General features: G+C 39.7%; 3 protein-coding genes across 3 annotated transcripts; 1 reads left to right on the forward strand and 2 right to left on the reverse strand.

The window, feature by feature from the left end:
• The first annotated feature begins 88 nt into the window (after positions 1–88).
• Positions 89–1727, forward strand: LOC662592 (uncharacterized protein). The gene is made up of 2 exons (XM_008199380.3): positions 89–596; positions 641–1727. Exons 1-2 carry the CDS (start codon positions 321–323, stop codon positions 1703–1705), a joined length of 1341 nt encoding a protein of 446 aa, XP_008197602.1. The 5' UTR covers positions 89–320; the 3' UTR covers positions 1706–1727.
• Positions 1683–8300, reverse strand: Chs2 (chitin synthase 2). Its single transcript, NM_001039403.1, has 8 exons — positions 8170–8300; positions 7876–8114; positions 5701–6948; positions 5423–5617; positions 5076–5370; positions 3260–5021; positions 1956–2367; positions 1683–1908 (listed from the first exon to the last, which is right to left on the reverse strand). The coding sequence occupies exons 1-8, from the start codon at positions 8238–8240 to the stop codon at positions 1736–1738; spliced, it is 4395 nt and encodes a 1464-aa protein (NP_001034492.1). The 5' UTR covers positions 8241–8300; the 3' UTR covers positions 1683–1735.
• Positions 8301–8413: 113 nt separating this feature from the next.
• On the reverse strand, positions 8414–15105 carry emb (embargoed). The gene is made up of 6 exons (XM_968740.4): positions 15031–15105; positions 12723–14742; positions 12457–12633; positions 10339–10629; positions 9676–10284; positions 8414–9425 (listed from the first exon to the last, which is right to left on the reverse strand). Exons 2-6 carry the CDS (start codon positions 14670–14672, stop codon positions 9279–9281), a joined length of 3174 nt encoding a protein of 1057 aa, XP_973833.1. The 5' UTR covers positions 14673–14742; positions 15031–15105; the 3' UTR covers positions 8414–9278.
• Positions 15106–16610: the final 1505 nt, after the last annotated feature.

A 16610-nucleotide genomic window follows, 5' to 3' on the forward strand; every position in this document is an offset into this window, starting at 1 on the left:
ACGTCACTTTGACAAGTGTCAGTTGGCAATGTGGCCAATATTGATTACTGGGTTATCACCAATAATTTGCGCCAATTTTCGCCCAAATCATCACATTTGACTTAATTATTAACTGGTATTGTGTGTCCGTGTCGAAATTGGGATTATTAGAATAGATATCAAAATTTTTCGTGAAATACACATGGGTTTGCGTTTCTCCGATTGGCGACAATTCGTCAAGGATGTCGGTATAGCCACCAACCATAGAATCCACCAACATTGCGCGATCTTCAGCTGACTTCACGCAAGTAAAAAAAAGTGGGGTTAATAACAACAAAAACATGTTAAATCACTTGAAACGGGTGATTTATCTCGAAAAATGCCCCCGTGGACGCTTCATGTCTGTAAAACGCAAATACCCCATCGATCGCGACGAGGCAAAATCACTGCCTGTCTTTGACTACGGTACTAGTAAAAAGTCGTACAAACGAGTGTTTGTTTGGGGCAACCTTATGTCGGGGGCCTTAGGTATTCCGTATTTGAGACGCAACGAAAATGTCATGCATCGGGAGACAGTAGACATCCCAAAGCGGCTAGGTTTTGCTGAAAAATTCCCAGTACGTTGTTCCCGCAAGTTTCAATATTTTAATGAAAGTTGCAGGTGACTACTGCCGCTTGTGGCTTCGGTTTCACCGCGTTTGGTGTTGATACCGAATCTGAAGATAAATTGTACGGAACGGGCCTTAATACCGACTCACAAATTGGAAGACATGAAGTGCGTCAAGGGCACCCTTTGGAGATTATTTACTTCCCGCAGGCCATTAAACTACCTTTAAAAAACCCAACCAAAACTCGGATACGAAAGTTAGCGGCGGGGCGTGCACATCTCGTGGTGTTAACAGACGAGGGACTCTTCCTCCTAGGCAATAACGCCTACGGCCAGTGCGGGCGCGAAATCATCCAAGACGAAAATTATTTTTTAAGTAATTACATAAACCACATTCCTGATATAGACAGTAAGAAAGTAACCGACATTGAATGTGGTCAAGACCACACTTTGGCCGTAACTGACGACGGGGCTGTGTATTCCTGCGGGTGGGGGGCTGACGGCCAAACGGGCCTCGGCACGTTTGACAACACAAGTGCCTTCACGAGAATCACGGGCGAGATTGAGTCCGAAAAAATAGTCAAAATATCGTCGCGATCCGACTTCGCGTTGGCCCTTAATGACAGGGGCGAAGTCTTCGGCTGGGGCAACGCTGAGTACGACCAGATCCCCACAATAAACAACGAGCAACAAGTGAGCAACCCAGTCCACCTCAAGCACCTGAAAGTGGGCAAAGTCGTGGATGTGGCAGCCGGGGGCTCATTTTGCCTCGCTTTGAACGAACACGGGGAGGTTTTCGTGTGGGGCTACGGTCTAGTCCTCGGGGGGCCCAAGGCCGAGCAAACCTCCCGCCCGAGGAAACTCCCCGAGGTTTTGTTCGGCAGGAACGACTTTCAACCTAACAACAGGGTGGTACAAGTGGCTTGTGGGTTGAGCTACGCCATGGCTGTGACGAGTCTGGGGGATGTTTACGCGTGGGGGCGCAACATGAGGGGCTGTCTGGGGCTGGGGTTCGCCAACGACCAGAACTTCCCGTTTAAAGTGGCGCTAGGGGGCTACGCGTCGAAGGTGTTTTGCGGGTATGACCACACGGTGGCACTTTGTAAACCTTTTATTTAATAAATTTAAGAGTAAAAAATAATTTCAATTTTATGCCTCCACGTCTGACCCGTTTTCGTCAAAAACGAAATTTTCGTTGGCTTTTCCATTGGGGTACCGTAACTGCACACTAGGCCGGGCTTGTGACACCCGATTTGGGGCTATGCTCATTCTTTGTTGGACGTAAGCAAGGCTTTTCTTCCTAAAGGCGCTAATGCTCGGGTCTAAAAAATAAATCAGTGATGGTTTCGCCCACAAATTGGTGACTTACTGTTGCTTGAAGTGCTCCCTATTTGAGTGACTCGCCTTTGGAACGCTTCATCCAAATAAAATATGGGCTTGTTCTCACCACCACCGCTCGTTTGCGCCAAATTACTTACTGTTTTTCGCATTTCGACCGGAACTTCCGTTTGGTCCTCGTATTCGTTGTTTATACCTTTTAGTTTTTGTAAATCTGCGACTATTTTTATAGGGTCGCGGGACCTGAGTTCGTCCACAGTCATTTCGTCGATTGGTTTGCTGCACAGATCGAAGTCTAATTGTGTTTTTGTGATGATTTGGGAGAAGGTGCCGAAGCGGTGGATCATCATTGCGAAGAACTGGATCACCATAAGCAGGGCGAAAAATATGAGGAACACGAAACCGATGGGCTCCAGCTGGAGGTATGTTATGTAAACGCCAATCTGAAAATTTTGATCAGTAATGTGCGAATTTATTATTAAAAATTCTGAAGCAATGTACATTACATTGTCATCTAAAAACTGAAAACGCTCCAACCCTGAAAATATTACATTTTGTCGCGAAATATTTTAAAATGAACATTATGTGGCTATTGTGACTTACATATTTGAGGCAAGAGGCAAATACATATAAAAAATAATAATAAACAGATACGGTTTCTATGAAACTTCCTATGTTATCTCCTTTATCAATTAAAATTTATATGATGGGCCATATGAATAAAGATGAAGTACTTACTTGGAGAAAAAAGTAGAAGCTTTAATTAGCATGAATAATAAATTCTTGCTTTTACTTCGGAGTAAAGCTTTAGTTTTTTGGAGAATATGGTTTAAAAATAAATCAATGTAGTAAAGTTTTCAATGCGATAATTTTTTAAAGGGATGTTATTTCTTTCAATTAAAATTGTTTCTACGAGTAACATGTGAAATGTGTCGTATAATCTGCCCTCTTCGAAAGATATTATTTAAGTTTAGGCTGTTTTTCAATATTATTTTTGTTGTCATTTTTACATCGAATACTTTCCAGTGTTATATAAAACAAAGTAGCAAATAATTATTTAATGAATTTCCTATTTAGATCTTTTTCGGATGTTGACTTTTGGGAAAGCACTAAAACCCTGTTTTTTCATGTGCCCAATTTTTGATGGTCTACAGATATTTGGGTACTTCTGGAGTGAATAAAAATTAATGCTTTTTGAAGGGTTTTAGACCTTTCTTTAATGAATGAAAACTTTCTTTATGAATTATTAAAATTCACGTAATAACTGTAGAGCGGAAACAACTTCAATAATGGTGTATTCTATCTCATTTAACAAAAACCAAACAGTGCGCTTACCTCATTTTTGTCCTCGAAATACGTGAAGTTCACTTTGGGGTCAAACGGCCAGTCCAGATGGAGCAAATCCTTCTTCAAAGTGAGCAAAAAAATCACAATAACGTAGAGCGAATTCAACATCAGGAAAGTAAACACCATTTTGTCCCTCAAATCTTTCAATTCAGCCGAAACCTTCTTCTTGTCATCCTCAATCGGGTGTAAATACTGCTCTATCAGTTCATTCCAAAACGTTTCCTCATTCCTATTCAAGTAATGCACTTCCCCCCTAATCAAAGGCCCATCGTAGAACCAACTATTCTCCATGACCTCATCCGACGGTTGCGAAACATTGTCTTGCGGAGCCTCCATGTAGTTATCCTCCACGTTGTTCTTAACCGTCGCCTTTGAGCCCTCCATGAACGTTGTAACGTTGCTAACGGCAGGAGACCTCAAATCCGGATATTGCATTTTTTCCAGCGACTCGATTTTCCTATTCAAGTCTCTCAACGACTCTTGTATTTTCCTCAACTGCTCGTTTTCCTTGTTATCGGCCTTGTACGTACAAATCATGCATTTGAAAAGTTTGTTGACCGAAAATTCAAGCCCGCCTTCGTCGTCCTGGGCATTCGCGCCCAGAAACGTCAAAACTTTGTCTTTCTTCTCCGGTTTTTTCTCTTCGATTTTCTGGACGGCGTTGGGGTCAGGCTTGGGCACGACTGTCACTTCGCGCGTCCCCCAGGACACGTTGTTCATATTGAAGACCGAGTAGATGACTAGGAGGAGGTACATGCTGGGGACCGTGACGTAGTAAATGACCCCGTATTTCAAACAGTTGAATTCTTGCGGATGCAGCAGTGCTGCGATTATAAATTCAGCAGCCATGCAGAAGAAGAAAAGGGAGGAAGGCGCAAGTGGGCCGTCTTGGCTGATTTGGAGCATCACACCGACGAAAACAGCCATCATTATCAGGCCGTAAATGGCGCTGATAAGGCCGGCGAAAAATAATTGGATATCGGAGCTACAAGTGGCACATACTAGGATAAAAACTGCGATTGGTAGTAAATTCCAGTAGAAACTGCTCCATTGGTCGAGCCCAAAGGCAGCCACGAAGGCGCCGACCAACATGAGGAAAATAGTACCGGGGCCAATGACCGTACCGATCATTAAAATAATTTGGTACCCGATGTACAGCATGGAAATATTTTCGTTGATTTTGACCGTGTGCTCGTAATCCATCAAAAGGTCCAAAATGTTGGCCATAGTGGACGGCATCCAGCGCCTCCGCTGGTTGTAAAACTCGTTGAAGCCTTCCGGACAGTGCGTGAAAGCGTCCGAGGCTGCGGAGTATTCCACACGGTAGCCCCTCTGGAGTAACAAAGTGCACAACCACCGGTCCTCCCCTTGATCGTACTGCACGTAGTGCTTGGCTTGGGTCGATCGAGTGGTGTACTTCTTCATGACGCTTTTGTCCATGAGGGCTTTTCCCCGGAACAGGGAGAAACAGCCGGGGCTGCAGAGGACGCAGCCTATGACGTGCTCGGTGGCTTTTTGCATCCAGTGACCGACGGCGTATTCGAACATTTGGTACCAGACCATGCCGCCGCTGCCGATGGGGTGGATGCGGCCGCAGGCCGCCCCCAACGTTTTGTTCTTCTTCATGTAGTCCACCAAGAGGTGCAGGGCTTCGGGTTGGAAATCGATGTCGCCGTCCAGGGCGAGGATGTAGGTGTTTTCGCCGCGGATTTCCTTGCTGTGGGCGGAGAGTTCGTCGTTGGCTTGCAATCTGCAAGAAAAAATAGAAAAGTTTTACCAACCATATTTCAGCCGCACTAAGTACCTGAATCCGAGCAAAAAGTACATGTACATGCACTGAGACCAGCGCTTTTTCGCCCTAATCTTCTTCTTGTCCTTCAAGTGGGCGATCATTTTTGTTTTCCCTGGGAGCGTCCAGACCAGGCGTCCGCCGTAAGGCGTGGGGTACACTTTGGGCGGACGCACCCTCACCGTGGTACCGTGAACCTTAGTCGCAGCCTCGTCGATAATGGACGCAAGTGACTCAACGTATTCGTTGACGTGGGGATCATTATCGTCTTCACTGGTCCGAATAAACGCATCATCGAAAAATATATGAGCTGGAAATTGCAAATCAGGTGTTGGCACACACTTCTACCGACAGAAACTAACTCTCCAATTCGTAGTAATTGTCATGCTTGAGTCCCAAATGCTCCCTCACAATCCTGTGGGAACACTGGTCTTGGTCCAAGCGGAACACCGATTTCAAAAATTCCATCATTTCTTCGGGAGTTTCGTGCCACATTGTCCCGCAGGCGTAAATCCGGGTTATGGCGTCCTGACTCTCGATCGTTTCCGGCTCGAGCTCTACAAACAATTTCTCACTAATTACTTTAACTCTGCTGTGAATTGTCTATTATTATTATTATTATTAAATCAATACGACTTACCTGTAATTTGAGGCCCTTCGTCGCTTCTGTAATTTCTGGGATTTTCGTCACGTCTCCGGTTTAACGCCAGGCTTTGATCGATCAAAAACGCGTCATACATGGGCCGAATAAACAACTGTTCGGTGCTTGAAAGTTTGTCACAGTTTGGGGACCAAATGTGCACCGAAATCCAGGCTTGTGACAGCAACCAAACCAGCCAAATCCAGGCGTGTTGGTGCGAGAGAAAATCTTGTAGGAACATGAGAGGTGGAGGAACGAAAAACAAATATGGAGGAATTGACTCAGCGAAAGAACACTCATCCCTGTAGTACATGCCACACATTGCGATCAGTCCGGATAAGAGGACAGGGACCGACAAATTGATCGGAAAAGCGAAGCTAACGCTCTGGATCATGACTTTGCAGGAGAATTTCCCAAACGCGTAGCAAATATAAGTCGCCGAAATGTTAATCAACCAAACCCAAATCCCCGTCATGTAACTGCTTGTGTGGATGGGGTTTCGGCTCCCGACCGAACTCGCATTTGCGTAATTCCCCGGCAAGACGGGCGCGACTTCGGTAATTTCAATGTTATGATCCTGAAACGCGGCTGAAAAATTATCAAATAAAAAGTCAACACTGCCCTCCTGGCAGTAAAAAATGACCAAAGCGGTGCAAAAAAACGCCAGGCATTTAACCGGGGCCACGAACGCGTAAATGAAGTACGTCCTTGTCTTAAACTCCTTTTTGCTCTTGCCCAGAGCCCGGATAAACGGTAAGTAGGACGTTTCCGACACGAAATTCTCCCACCAACCCACCGAAATCAAAATCACGGAAACGGGGATTAGGTACAAGGTCGGGTTATTTTCAACCAAGGGCCACACCACGAAGCTTGACGCCTGTGCAGTTATGCTGGCGATGTCCAGCCCCATTTTCAGGTTCTCGTTTATGGAGCACGGTTTGCGCGAGAACATTGCCACAACTCCGGGCACGAAACAAACCGCGTTTGTGAGCATCGCCCCTTTGACGACGTCCAGCTCGGGGAGGACGACGAATATCAAAATTGCGCTTCCGATGGCGGGGCACGTTTCCGTGCCGAAGAGGGAGAGGAATTCGGAGAGGGAGGGCATTTTCCAGAGCTTGTAGAGGCATTTGCGGACGGCGCGGATCCAGGTACCCACTTCGGGGATCAAGTAAGCGAAAATGAGGAGCCAGATCCATTGCACGCGCTCCACTTCGGGGAGGGAGACGACGAATTGGAGGTTGCGGTCTGAAATTGCCGATTTTTGATCTAGACCCGATTTCTGAGTGTGATAAGTTTAGTGAGTCAATGTTAAGTTTAATCAGATAACTGTGAATTGCAGGCACACTGAAATTACTTTGTTTGCACTGTTTAAATATAAATGTGATTTTCTGAGTACGATGATTATCTCAATGATTTTAAAAAATGTCTGATTAAAATCTTGATAATTATGTAGATTCTTGTTATTTTGTAAAGGCGACAAATTGCTTCTGATCCATAAAATAAAATTCCCAAAATAAGAATTCTTTTAATTAATTCTAACAGCACGAGTAGTATTGTAGTAGTACTCATTTGGTAATTTTTTAGGAAAATTTCATAATATAATTTTAAAGACAAGATAAATTTAACGAAAAAGACCTTCATTTTTTATTTTCGGCCTATTCTAGCGCAAGAATGTGAAAAGTTTTGAGCTAAAAATTTGCTAAAACGCGCGAGAAAATAAAAATAGTCATTTTGAACCCACATTGGAAATTTGTCGGCATATTTTTAGAAGACGAATTTATCAAAAAAGGTAATTTTCTTAGTAATTCGTTGGCTTTTCGACGTATTTAAATTAGAGTCGTGTAAACTGTAAAATTTAATCGAGATCTTGATAAACATGACGAAACGCTGTAAAGCGATAATAATGCACAGACCTTGAAAACAATTATCTAATTTTACGGCTTTGTTTAAATAAAAGTATTGATTTTAATCCATCGGCCACAACGCAAGTGTTTTTTAATTTACTTCACCGGAAAGTAACGAAACCGAAACAACAACAAAAAAAATCAATACGCAATTTTAAACCGGATTATAGATTTAGATAACATCTACATACCGCATTATTGTTTTCCTTTATCTTTCGATAATCACAATTTCAATGTCGTGAAATTACGTCATATCCCCGCAACTTACCTATCTTTTTGTTGCAATAAGCCCTTGTCACATTCTTTTTTATTTGTGACGTCATGAACAAGGTTGTCCCTTTCGAAACCACTGCAGCACCAAGGACCACAAAAAACACAGTTATGATTGTCACAACTTTCAAAAACTTCACCCCCCACTCGATGTAGGTTCTTTTGACTTCGGAACCGACAGTGGGCTCTCTTGGGGGGTCGTCGAAGACGTTCCATTTTTCCCGGACTTTTTCGGGCCTGAAAATTAGCAAAATTATTAAGAAAATTGGAGTTGTTGGCGTTTAAGCCTTACATTTGCGTCGACGAATACAGGGGCTCTGTTTCCTCAGGGCTCCCTGTGGCAAAGCGATGACGCGCCGCCATTTTTTGAGTTCAGAGGCACAAGTAAACTAAATCAACATGTTCAACTGCACAAATCGGTGTGAAGAATTGATAAGATTTTTGTGAATTGGCAATTTAAAGATATTTCGCGATTAGATTGTAGAGCTAAACGCCGAGAAAATTTAAGTTATCAGTAGGGAATAAAATTCCGGTGCTTCAGTTTTGTGTATTTTATTACTGAAATTGATCACAAATTATTAACAACTACACTACAGATTCATTGTACCACAAGTTTTCCTATGGTACAGTGTTATATATAGACTAAAATATATCAATGGATTCACAAAGCAACTTGAAAAGCATTTATACAAAACGCAACTAATTCCTAATACAATAATGTAACCGTAGCACTTTTGACATACTGTGAAAAAGAGAAATAAATAAATTTGGCAAATTTGCTTAAAAACAAACATACCACAACCCAAAACTTGGCTTCAATATATACAGCAGTCTAGATATAAAAAGTGATCCAACGCGAAAAACATGTGATAATAAATGCAAACAACTGAAATGTCTAATTCATTTTTATATAATATATTTTTTATACACAAGTTTTGTTATAAAAATGTACAAACTTTTTCATCTATCAAATTCGAATTATTAGATCAATGTATGCGTTCTTGTTCAACTGAAACAATAAGTACTCGAATTCCAACAAGTTATAACCGAAAAAATAAAAACGTAATCGTCTAACAACAGTCAAAAAGCCAATCATTCATTCAAATACATTCAACCTAAATGTAAGGTGATTTCCATTCAACGATGTTTGTGCCAAGAAGAAAAACATGCAAACATAACCGACGTGAAGAAAAAAGTCACCAACTTTGCTTAAAATTATATTGTGTATAAAAAACCTAAACAAAAAGCAATTTCCAATTATTCAACTCGCACAAAACACGTTTTCGCTAGTAGACTGCATCCAAATGCAGCATGTTATGGATGATACAAATACAAAAATATCGTTCTAAATTATAAGATTTAGATTATTAGTTTACAATAGGTTTTCTACAAGTTAAACTGCTAATCTTGCATCTCTTCAGGGACCTCGTGGGGATTTAGAATTCCAGGTACTGAGAGCTGGATTCGACGCTTCTCGGCTTGCGCCGCCTGCAGCATTTTTTCGCGCTCCTCCAAGAACAGGTCCGAATCGTCTTCGCCAGTATACTCCTAAAATATACGCCGCCGGTGTCAAAAACGAAAAAAACACCCAAAAAACTACCAAACAACACTTATTTGTTTTAATTTCAAATAAGTTGGAAAAGTCTTAAAACGTTATCATATTTATAATTTCTATCGCACAAAATATTTGCACTTACGCGTAGAATTGAAATTGGAGGGAAACGAGTAATTGAATTAGAAAAGAATGAAAGTAAGTACTAATTCAATTACTTGTCCGAATCATGAAAAAACGACTTACCCTAATTTGCACGAGGAAATCTCGCAAGTGTTCCTTGAACGCTGGTATATCCTGATCTAAATTAAACATCCCTTGCACAGTGATCTTGATCTGGTTGTCTGTGAGATGCGGGAACGCAGATCTCAACAACGTCGCGGTGAATTCTTGTATGTAGAGAACGTTATTGGCTGTTGGTCCTAACTGACAATTGACTCTTCCCGATTCCACCAATGAGAAAATATACGCCAGGATCGTAGCATGCATTGACAATCCTGCCGTATGTGACGTATCGGTTACAACCGAGAAGACATGTTGCAAAATATCGGTTAAATAAGTTTGATAAAAACTAGGAGCTGCATGTTCGAACTGCTCGACATTTTGTAATAACTTGAGCAAAATTTGCAAGCCTGTATCGGCCACGTTTCTCATCGTGTGTTTGAACGCCCATATTATGCTGTCCAGGACGAGCTTGAATTGCGCGGGAGGTATGCTCAGGAAGGCCGGGAAGCAGAAATTATTGACTGCTTGAAGTAGAAGGAAGAAATTCGTTCGATGGTCGGGATATTCCTCAAAGTCTTTATTGATCATTGCTAGTGTGCATTCGAACACAGCGTCGAATATTTTTGGAACCTGTATAATAATTGTTCAGTGGAGTGATTCAAAAATAACAAATTGTAACTTTACCTCTGATGTTATGTGCATTTCCAGTTTGTTAACTATAGTAGCGATAGCGCTGAGAACTTCGGGTTCTCGGGCCGAAGGTACGGCCGTTCTTTGATAATCTAATAGCACGGCATCTAAAAATGGAGGTATGAAATTTTCCATAACCATAGCATGGTCGTGCGTCCTCGATATCCAGTCTGATATTAATTTTAACGTTTCTTTCTTAACCACTCGCATTGCTTTGATTAGCGGCTGATTTGTTACCATCTCACCGTTCAATGCTATAGCTGCTGTTATATTTTCCGACATGACCTGGAAAATACGCAATTCTGTGAGCCTTAGCATTCAAACACTGGACAAATGAGTACAATTTTTCCGAGTGTTGCTTTGTAATTTTCCGGTTGTTTTTATTCCCAAGTCTACACATTCAATATTTTATCTTTTGAAACAAAATAAATAAAAAAATAGAAAGAGTAAAAGACATTGGTCGTAATGTGAAAGCGAGTGTCATGTTGTCGAAACAACGAGCTGAAAACAATAGTTCAAAGACTTGTGACAAATGTAATGTTTAACTGGAATCATAACTGGAATACACAAAACAAAGTGTTAAAACAAATGGTTGAATAATTTGTTTAGCTGAGTTACTATTACTCCAATTTGATAAAATTCTAAAAAAATCATGGTAATCTAAGCTCCTTCAAGATTAAATTGCGTAAAACCCATTTACACAAACAAGAGCAATTGTAACACTTCTAAAAACTCACGTTTTACATATCGTAACTAAATTCATTTAAAAATATGCGAATATTGATCTCGCCGTTGTTTTGTTTATGATTTCGTATAAAAATACATTGTGCAAAATTCTATAAATAGATAGCATTGCTAGCATTAGTGTTAAGTCTTTAAACAAAAAAAAATATCCTACGAATTCGAAATATTTAGCATCTTAAAAATGCGGAATGGTTTGTCACAGAATAAATTACTACAAATATTGTTATTGCGTCTGTTGAACATATGCTTGAAGAAATCTTATCACACGTGTTTGTAAGGATTTATCTTAAAGTACACTATATTTCAATTTTTTTTACTATTCACTTCCTGCTGGTGTTTATTTTATGCAATTTAGTGCATCTTGCGAAAAGAGAAAATATGACTCGAATTAACTTTATTGTTTGCAGCGTAACAACCTGTTAATTTATTATTTATACACGATTTAGAAATAATATTACATTAAATAAAAATATTTTAAATATATCTAGTGCTCTCATATAAGGAATGTGATGTATCTCTACGGTGCAACATTGAAATTTAAAAAAAATTCCTGGATATTTACATTTATAAAAGTCAGTAAAAAGTCAATTCTATATTTTTTTTTAAACTACGCTACACAATAGCAATAGCACAACTTTTCTTTTGAGGTAAATTGTTAATCTTATTACTTTAGACAACGATAATAATGTTCATAAAAGATCCTACTCGACGACAGTTTTCCACAATTTTTTTCATTTGTTCGTAATACCAATTTTTTAAAATAAGTATTGTTTTAAGCATTTAATAGTCGAGTTTTTTTTAATTTTTGTGTCAATCTTTCCGGGCACCAAGATGATGTCATAACCCTTTAAGCCAAAAACAAATTCATAATATATGTACTATTTATCGTTTTGCAATGTGTACACATTTATACACAGTAACAATGTAAAATAACCGGGCAAAAAGAGTACAGTAACAGCAAAACTAATTAATTAATAATAGAACACAGGACCCTTTATATTTTTATGCATGTGGACACAACAATTCTGTAAGATTAAAAATAGAGGAAAAACCACAGCAATGTAATTTAACTTAACTCGCTACGTGTTGGTTGTAAAATTACAAAAAACACTTTATCTCTACGTATGGTAATTTGTCCATTCTTTTAAATGTAAAATTATGTGCAACATTATGCAACTTGTGATTTATTCAACAATACTGATCCAATGAATTTACTAGAAAATAATGAAAAAATTAGGTCAAATCTGCAATTTATATCAATGTTATATAAAAATTGTGTCGTACCGTTTTGTAAATTACACATTTACATTCAAATAAATCAAAGTTCATTCTTGCAACAATAAAATAAAATAAGTAACAACAACTCACCTTATAAACGTTAAGCATATCCAAATATATTCTCCCCAGTTGCATCACATACGCATGATTTAAAGCTTTGCAAGCCCTAACGTTGGTTTTTAAAATACTCGCTAATTGTTTAACAACATCGATCTCTTTCAAGATGTCAACGTTTTTACTGGCTTGACTAATAATATCGTCCCAAACCTTCAACAAAAAATGATAAATAATACAAAAATTGTTACAAAAGCCACACGATTCTTTGTCATGACCCTAAGATTTATATTTTTTATTACCTGGTTAGGTAACATCATATATTTTTCGATTAAAGCCTCCTGCGTCGCAGTGTCAACTTGCGCAGAGATCATGTACCCAACAGCCTCATAAAAAGTATGCACTTGCTGCTGCTGTAAGTCACAAATTATAGTAGAAACGGAACTTAAAATATCCTCAATAAAAGGGCATGATTCACCGATTTGTGTCGTAACGAAATGTCGTCTGCATTTCAAGGCGATTTTGATAAACGTATCACAAGCCATGTCTTGGACTCCATCGTGTGTTTCGTGCATAAATTCGAACAGTTTATTGACTACAGTCTTTAGAAATTTCCAATGTGCCCTCAAAAACCGGGGATACTGCCCCACGACATACATAATATTGGAGGCGATGATCGCCTTGTTGTCTTTGCCGCGTTTCTGCTCGCACAGCCCCAGCAGGTCCTTGATGACGGTCACCAGGAAGCGCTTCTCGTCCTCTTCGTGCATCGCCCCCGAGATGCTCCCGATGGCCCAGCACAGCGTGTTGAGGTTCTTCCAAGACCACTCGCTCCCGTTCACTTGGTTCTGCAGCTTCACAGTCATAATCCTCTCAGTGTCCGCGTAGTCCAAATGAGTTAAATAAACTAAAGTTTCTCGCATGTTTTTGTACAGATTTATCGAATCGGTATCTTTCATAAACTCTCTCACAACTTCTCCATTATCAGTTTCAACAACGAGCACCTCCTCTGGTTTCGCCATCCGCGAAATCATTATGTACCGGACTTTGTTCAACACTTCCTGGTACAAAGCCCTCCGAGCACCGAAGAAGATCGTCGCGGCCCCCGAAAAGGGGACCTCGCGGTACAACTCCGAAGCGAGAGTGTTCCAGTACTCGAGACAAATTTTAAAAATTTCGACTTCCTCGACTTCGGATATTAAAACTAAGTAACGTAAAGCGTTGCGTAATACTTCGACCTGACCGGAAGTCTCCGCCAAATTCCCGTGCTCTTTCAGGAAAGTACACAGAAACAAAGCAAGATTTTGGATAAAATTCTGCTCCTGGTCCTGCCCACCAGCGTAAGCTGACTTGATGTCAGTTTGCAGTGGCAACATCACCTCCAGTTGTGTCATAGTCTGGGTGAAAAGATTAACAAACATATCGTCGTAATTACTAACGGTAACTCCAGCGATCTCAGTTAAACACTTAAGTGTTACGTTTCGGAACATAGGAACAGTTAAAAATTTAAAAATCAGTGTGTTTATCAGCTTCGTTTCGAAAATATACCCAAGCGGGATCCAGTTTAGAAACCTTAATAGTGTCTCAAGGGTGGCGTTAACCAGGGGTGGATTTTGCGAATTTTCCAAGACAAACTGGCAGAGGTGAAAAATGGCCGAGAATTCTGAGCACATCGTATCTTTCAAATGCTTGGCTTTAGTTTGCGTGATCTGTCCCGAAGAAAAATCGAACAACTCCTCACTCAGCAATTTTAATATGATCATGTTGTTTTGACACAAGCTCTCGTTCGTTTTGCTCGCCCCCACGATGTCGGGGATGAAACTCTCCCAGTTTTTAGGCCACTCACGCTTCAAGACTTGTACTAGAATCATGTTCAACTTATTCAAATACGTTTTGTTGGCTTCAAGGGTCTCCGGGTCCGAGCTGGTCTTGATGATCAGAGAAACGATGTACTTCTTGATGCCCTCGCATTGGTTCCTCGGCAGGACTTTCCACCGAGTCTTGATGACTTGTTCTAGAATCTGCAGGGCGTAGTATTTGGTCTGCTGGTTGTTTGAGAACTCGAGGATTGTGTCGACGCGCGTCCACGCGTCCGGGTGCTCCTTCAGCGTCGTGAGCACCTCCTGTGCGATCCTCTGTGTCTCCCCGTTGCCCTCGTACATGCTCCCGACCACGGTATCGAGCAAATTTATGTCCAGCTTCTGGGAGAAATCAAGCAGTTGTGCAGCTGCCTGATGCCCTAGTGTTGCCATTTTCTCAACAATTTTCGTTCAGACCCTCAGTAACAAACTTCCCAATCAATCATTCCATCAAATTTACGTGCTAGAACCAAGAGATTCACTCAAGTCAACAAAAACTAACCTTCATAACGAGACATCAAAACAAACGCAAAAACACGGGCAAAAACCCCGACCTCGCCGCCAAATTCACGCTTAATCCAGCCAAATACGCGCAAATTTATGCTACACCCTTCAGTTATTCGGATTGTAACCCCAAAATACTGAATTTCAACTGACGATTGTTTGCGAGTGACGAGTCGATTTTCAATCAAGCTGTGCGCAATTTTTGATCGGGATTTTTTCTAGTTTATGCTAATTCAGTGGTTATTACCTTTTTGCGTCGTTTTTGATGGATTTAACACAAAATTCAACACCACACTCACAATCGCAACCAGAAAAAGCGCAAAACCATAGAATAAGAGAGAGGAAGAAGCGAATCTCTCTGTCTACCCCTCGTTTTTTCGCGAAAGCGCCACCTAACCCTGGGAGAACGAACTAATTCGATAATAGCGGGAAATTCAAACAGGACATTTTATTTATTTTCCAAATTCAAAGAATTATAAATGTTAAATGTTTCTGTACTCATGCACTGTTACGAGACATTTTAATAAAAAAGCATCTGTAACAGTTGCAATAGCACAAAAACATTTAACATCGCTTAATAAAATGAAACAAAGTCTTTCCAATAAAAATTTATTAAAAAAATAATAACGTGCTGGAATGTATAGGCAAAATTAATTTAACTCGAATTGTTCTTCATAAACATACTCAGATGTAATAATATATGTAAATACATTGTCTAAATATACACAATGATTCAGAGAAACTGAGTATGTTGGCATCAGATTAAATTATTGAATTGCTACCTGAAAGTGTACACTATTGGTATCCTTTAAAATTTAAATTCAGATTGCTAACAGACACAGTATTTCGGGATCAGTCTGTATAAATACATCAGTTTTGTTGGTTTAATTACTTGTCTACAGACTGTTCAGAAAAGCAAAAAAATAAAAAAAATTGCTTGGAACCTTTGACAATAGTCCAATTTTTAAGTCCCTTAAGGCTAAATTTAAACAACTATTTTTCGAAATTTATTCGCGGTTATAAGGTTTACGGACGTTTGTAAAAGCGGCCCTAACACGTACTTTAACAGTTTGATGTCAAAGTTTTTGATAAGTTTTCAAATTTTTTAAAAGTAATCTCGATTGCATCATAGTTATTAGTAAATTACTCAAACACAAGAGAATTACAAGTAAATACAAGCCACATATCTGATATACATAACTATAACTGGAAGTTAACTGATTAAAACTACCATGTAATCATTTAAATTTATAATAATAGTAGGCTTTAATATTGATTAACTTGTATGATACTTGTAGAATACGTTTTTTCGCTTAGTTTCTAACTTAAGCAATCACAAAAAGGACAAACCTTGTTTTTTAACAGGCATAGGCGTTATAACATTGTGTAAAACAACATAAAAGATTAAGACATAGAGGGACATGACGGATTTGAAAACCTTGAACCATAGCAAGTCCTAAACTCCCTGCTTTCACAAAATACTAGCTTCGCAACTACAATAAATTTATTTATTTATTATTTATTATTATGATATACCTATTAATTACTGCACATTATATTTAACTCATCTACATGGGATTTTCAATTACATCCCAAGAACCGTTATCATCCCCAAGGACGGTCTTCATCTCCTAAACATCAAGAAATTCCCTTATTAGAGAAGTTTGTGTGATCCTTGATTGATTAATATCTAGAAATCGCAATTAATTGTTGTATAGACACCTTTCAGTAACGTTTACCTTAATTTGCCTTAAGTTGATTCATCCTTCATTAAAACACTGTCATTCACACTATACACTAGATTCAAATAAAAGATCCATATAAAAG

The sequence above is a fragment of the Tribolium castaneum genome, chromosome 2, assembly GCF_031307605.1.
Source record: "Tribolium castaneum strain GA2 chromosome 2, icTriCast1.1, whole genome shotgun sequence".
Classification (NCBI taxonomy): domain Eukaryota; kingdom Metazoa; phylum Arthropoda; class Insecta; order Coleoptera; family Tenebrionidae; genus Tribolium; species Tribolium castaneum.

What these genes read in the sequence shown, in the direction of transcription:
- LOC662592 (XM_008199380.3), top strand. Translation starts at nt 321, where the DNA reads ATGTTAAATCACTTGAAACGGGTGATTTATCTCGAAAAATGCCCCCGT. An exon ending in GTTTTGCTGAAAAATTCCCA is followed by an intron (nt 597 to 640) that starts GTACGTTGTTCC and finishes TGAAAGTTGCAG; the next exon opens with GTGACTACTGCCGCTTGTGG.
- Chs2 (NM_001039403.1), bottom strand. Translation starts at nt 8,240, where the DNA reads ATGGCGGCGCGTCATCGCTTTGCCACAGGGAGCCCTGAGGAAACAGAG. An exon ending in CGAAGGGCCTCAAATTACAG is followed by an intron (nt 5,618 to 5,700) that starts GTAAGTCGTATT and finishes AATTGTTTGTAG; the next exon opens with AGCTCGAGCCGGAAACGATC. An exon ending in ATTTCGAGGACAAAAATGAG is followed by an intron (nt 2,368 to 3,259) that starts GTAAGCGCACTG and finishes CAAAATTTTCAG; the next exon opens with ATTGGCGTTTACATAACATA.
- emb (XM_968740.4), bottom strand. Translation starts at nt 14,672, where the DNA reads ATGGCAACACTAGGGCATCAGGCAGCTGCACAACTGCTTGATTTCTCC. An exon ending in ATATGATGTTACCTAACCAG is followed by an intron (nt 12,634 to 12,722) that starts GTAATAAAAAAT and finishes TTTTTGTTGAAG; the next exon opens with GTTTGGGACGATATTATTAG. An exon ending in ATTTCCTCGTGCAAATTAGG is followed by an intron (nt 9,426 to 9,675) that starts GTAAGTCGTTTT and finishes CGTATATTTTAG; the next exon opens with GAGTATACTGGCGAAGACGA.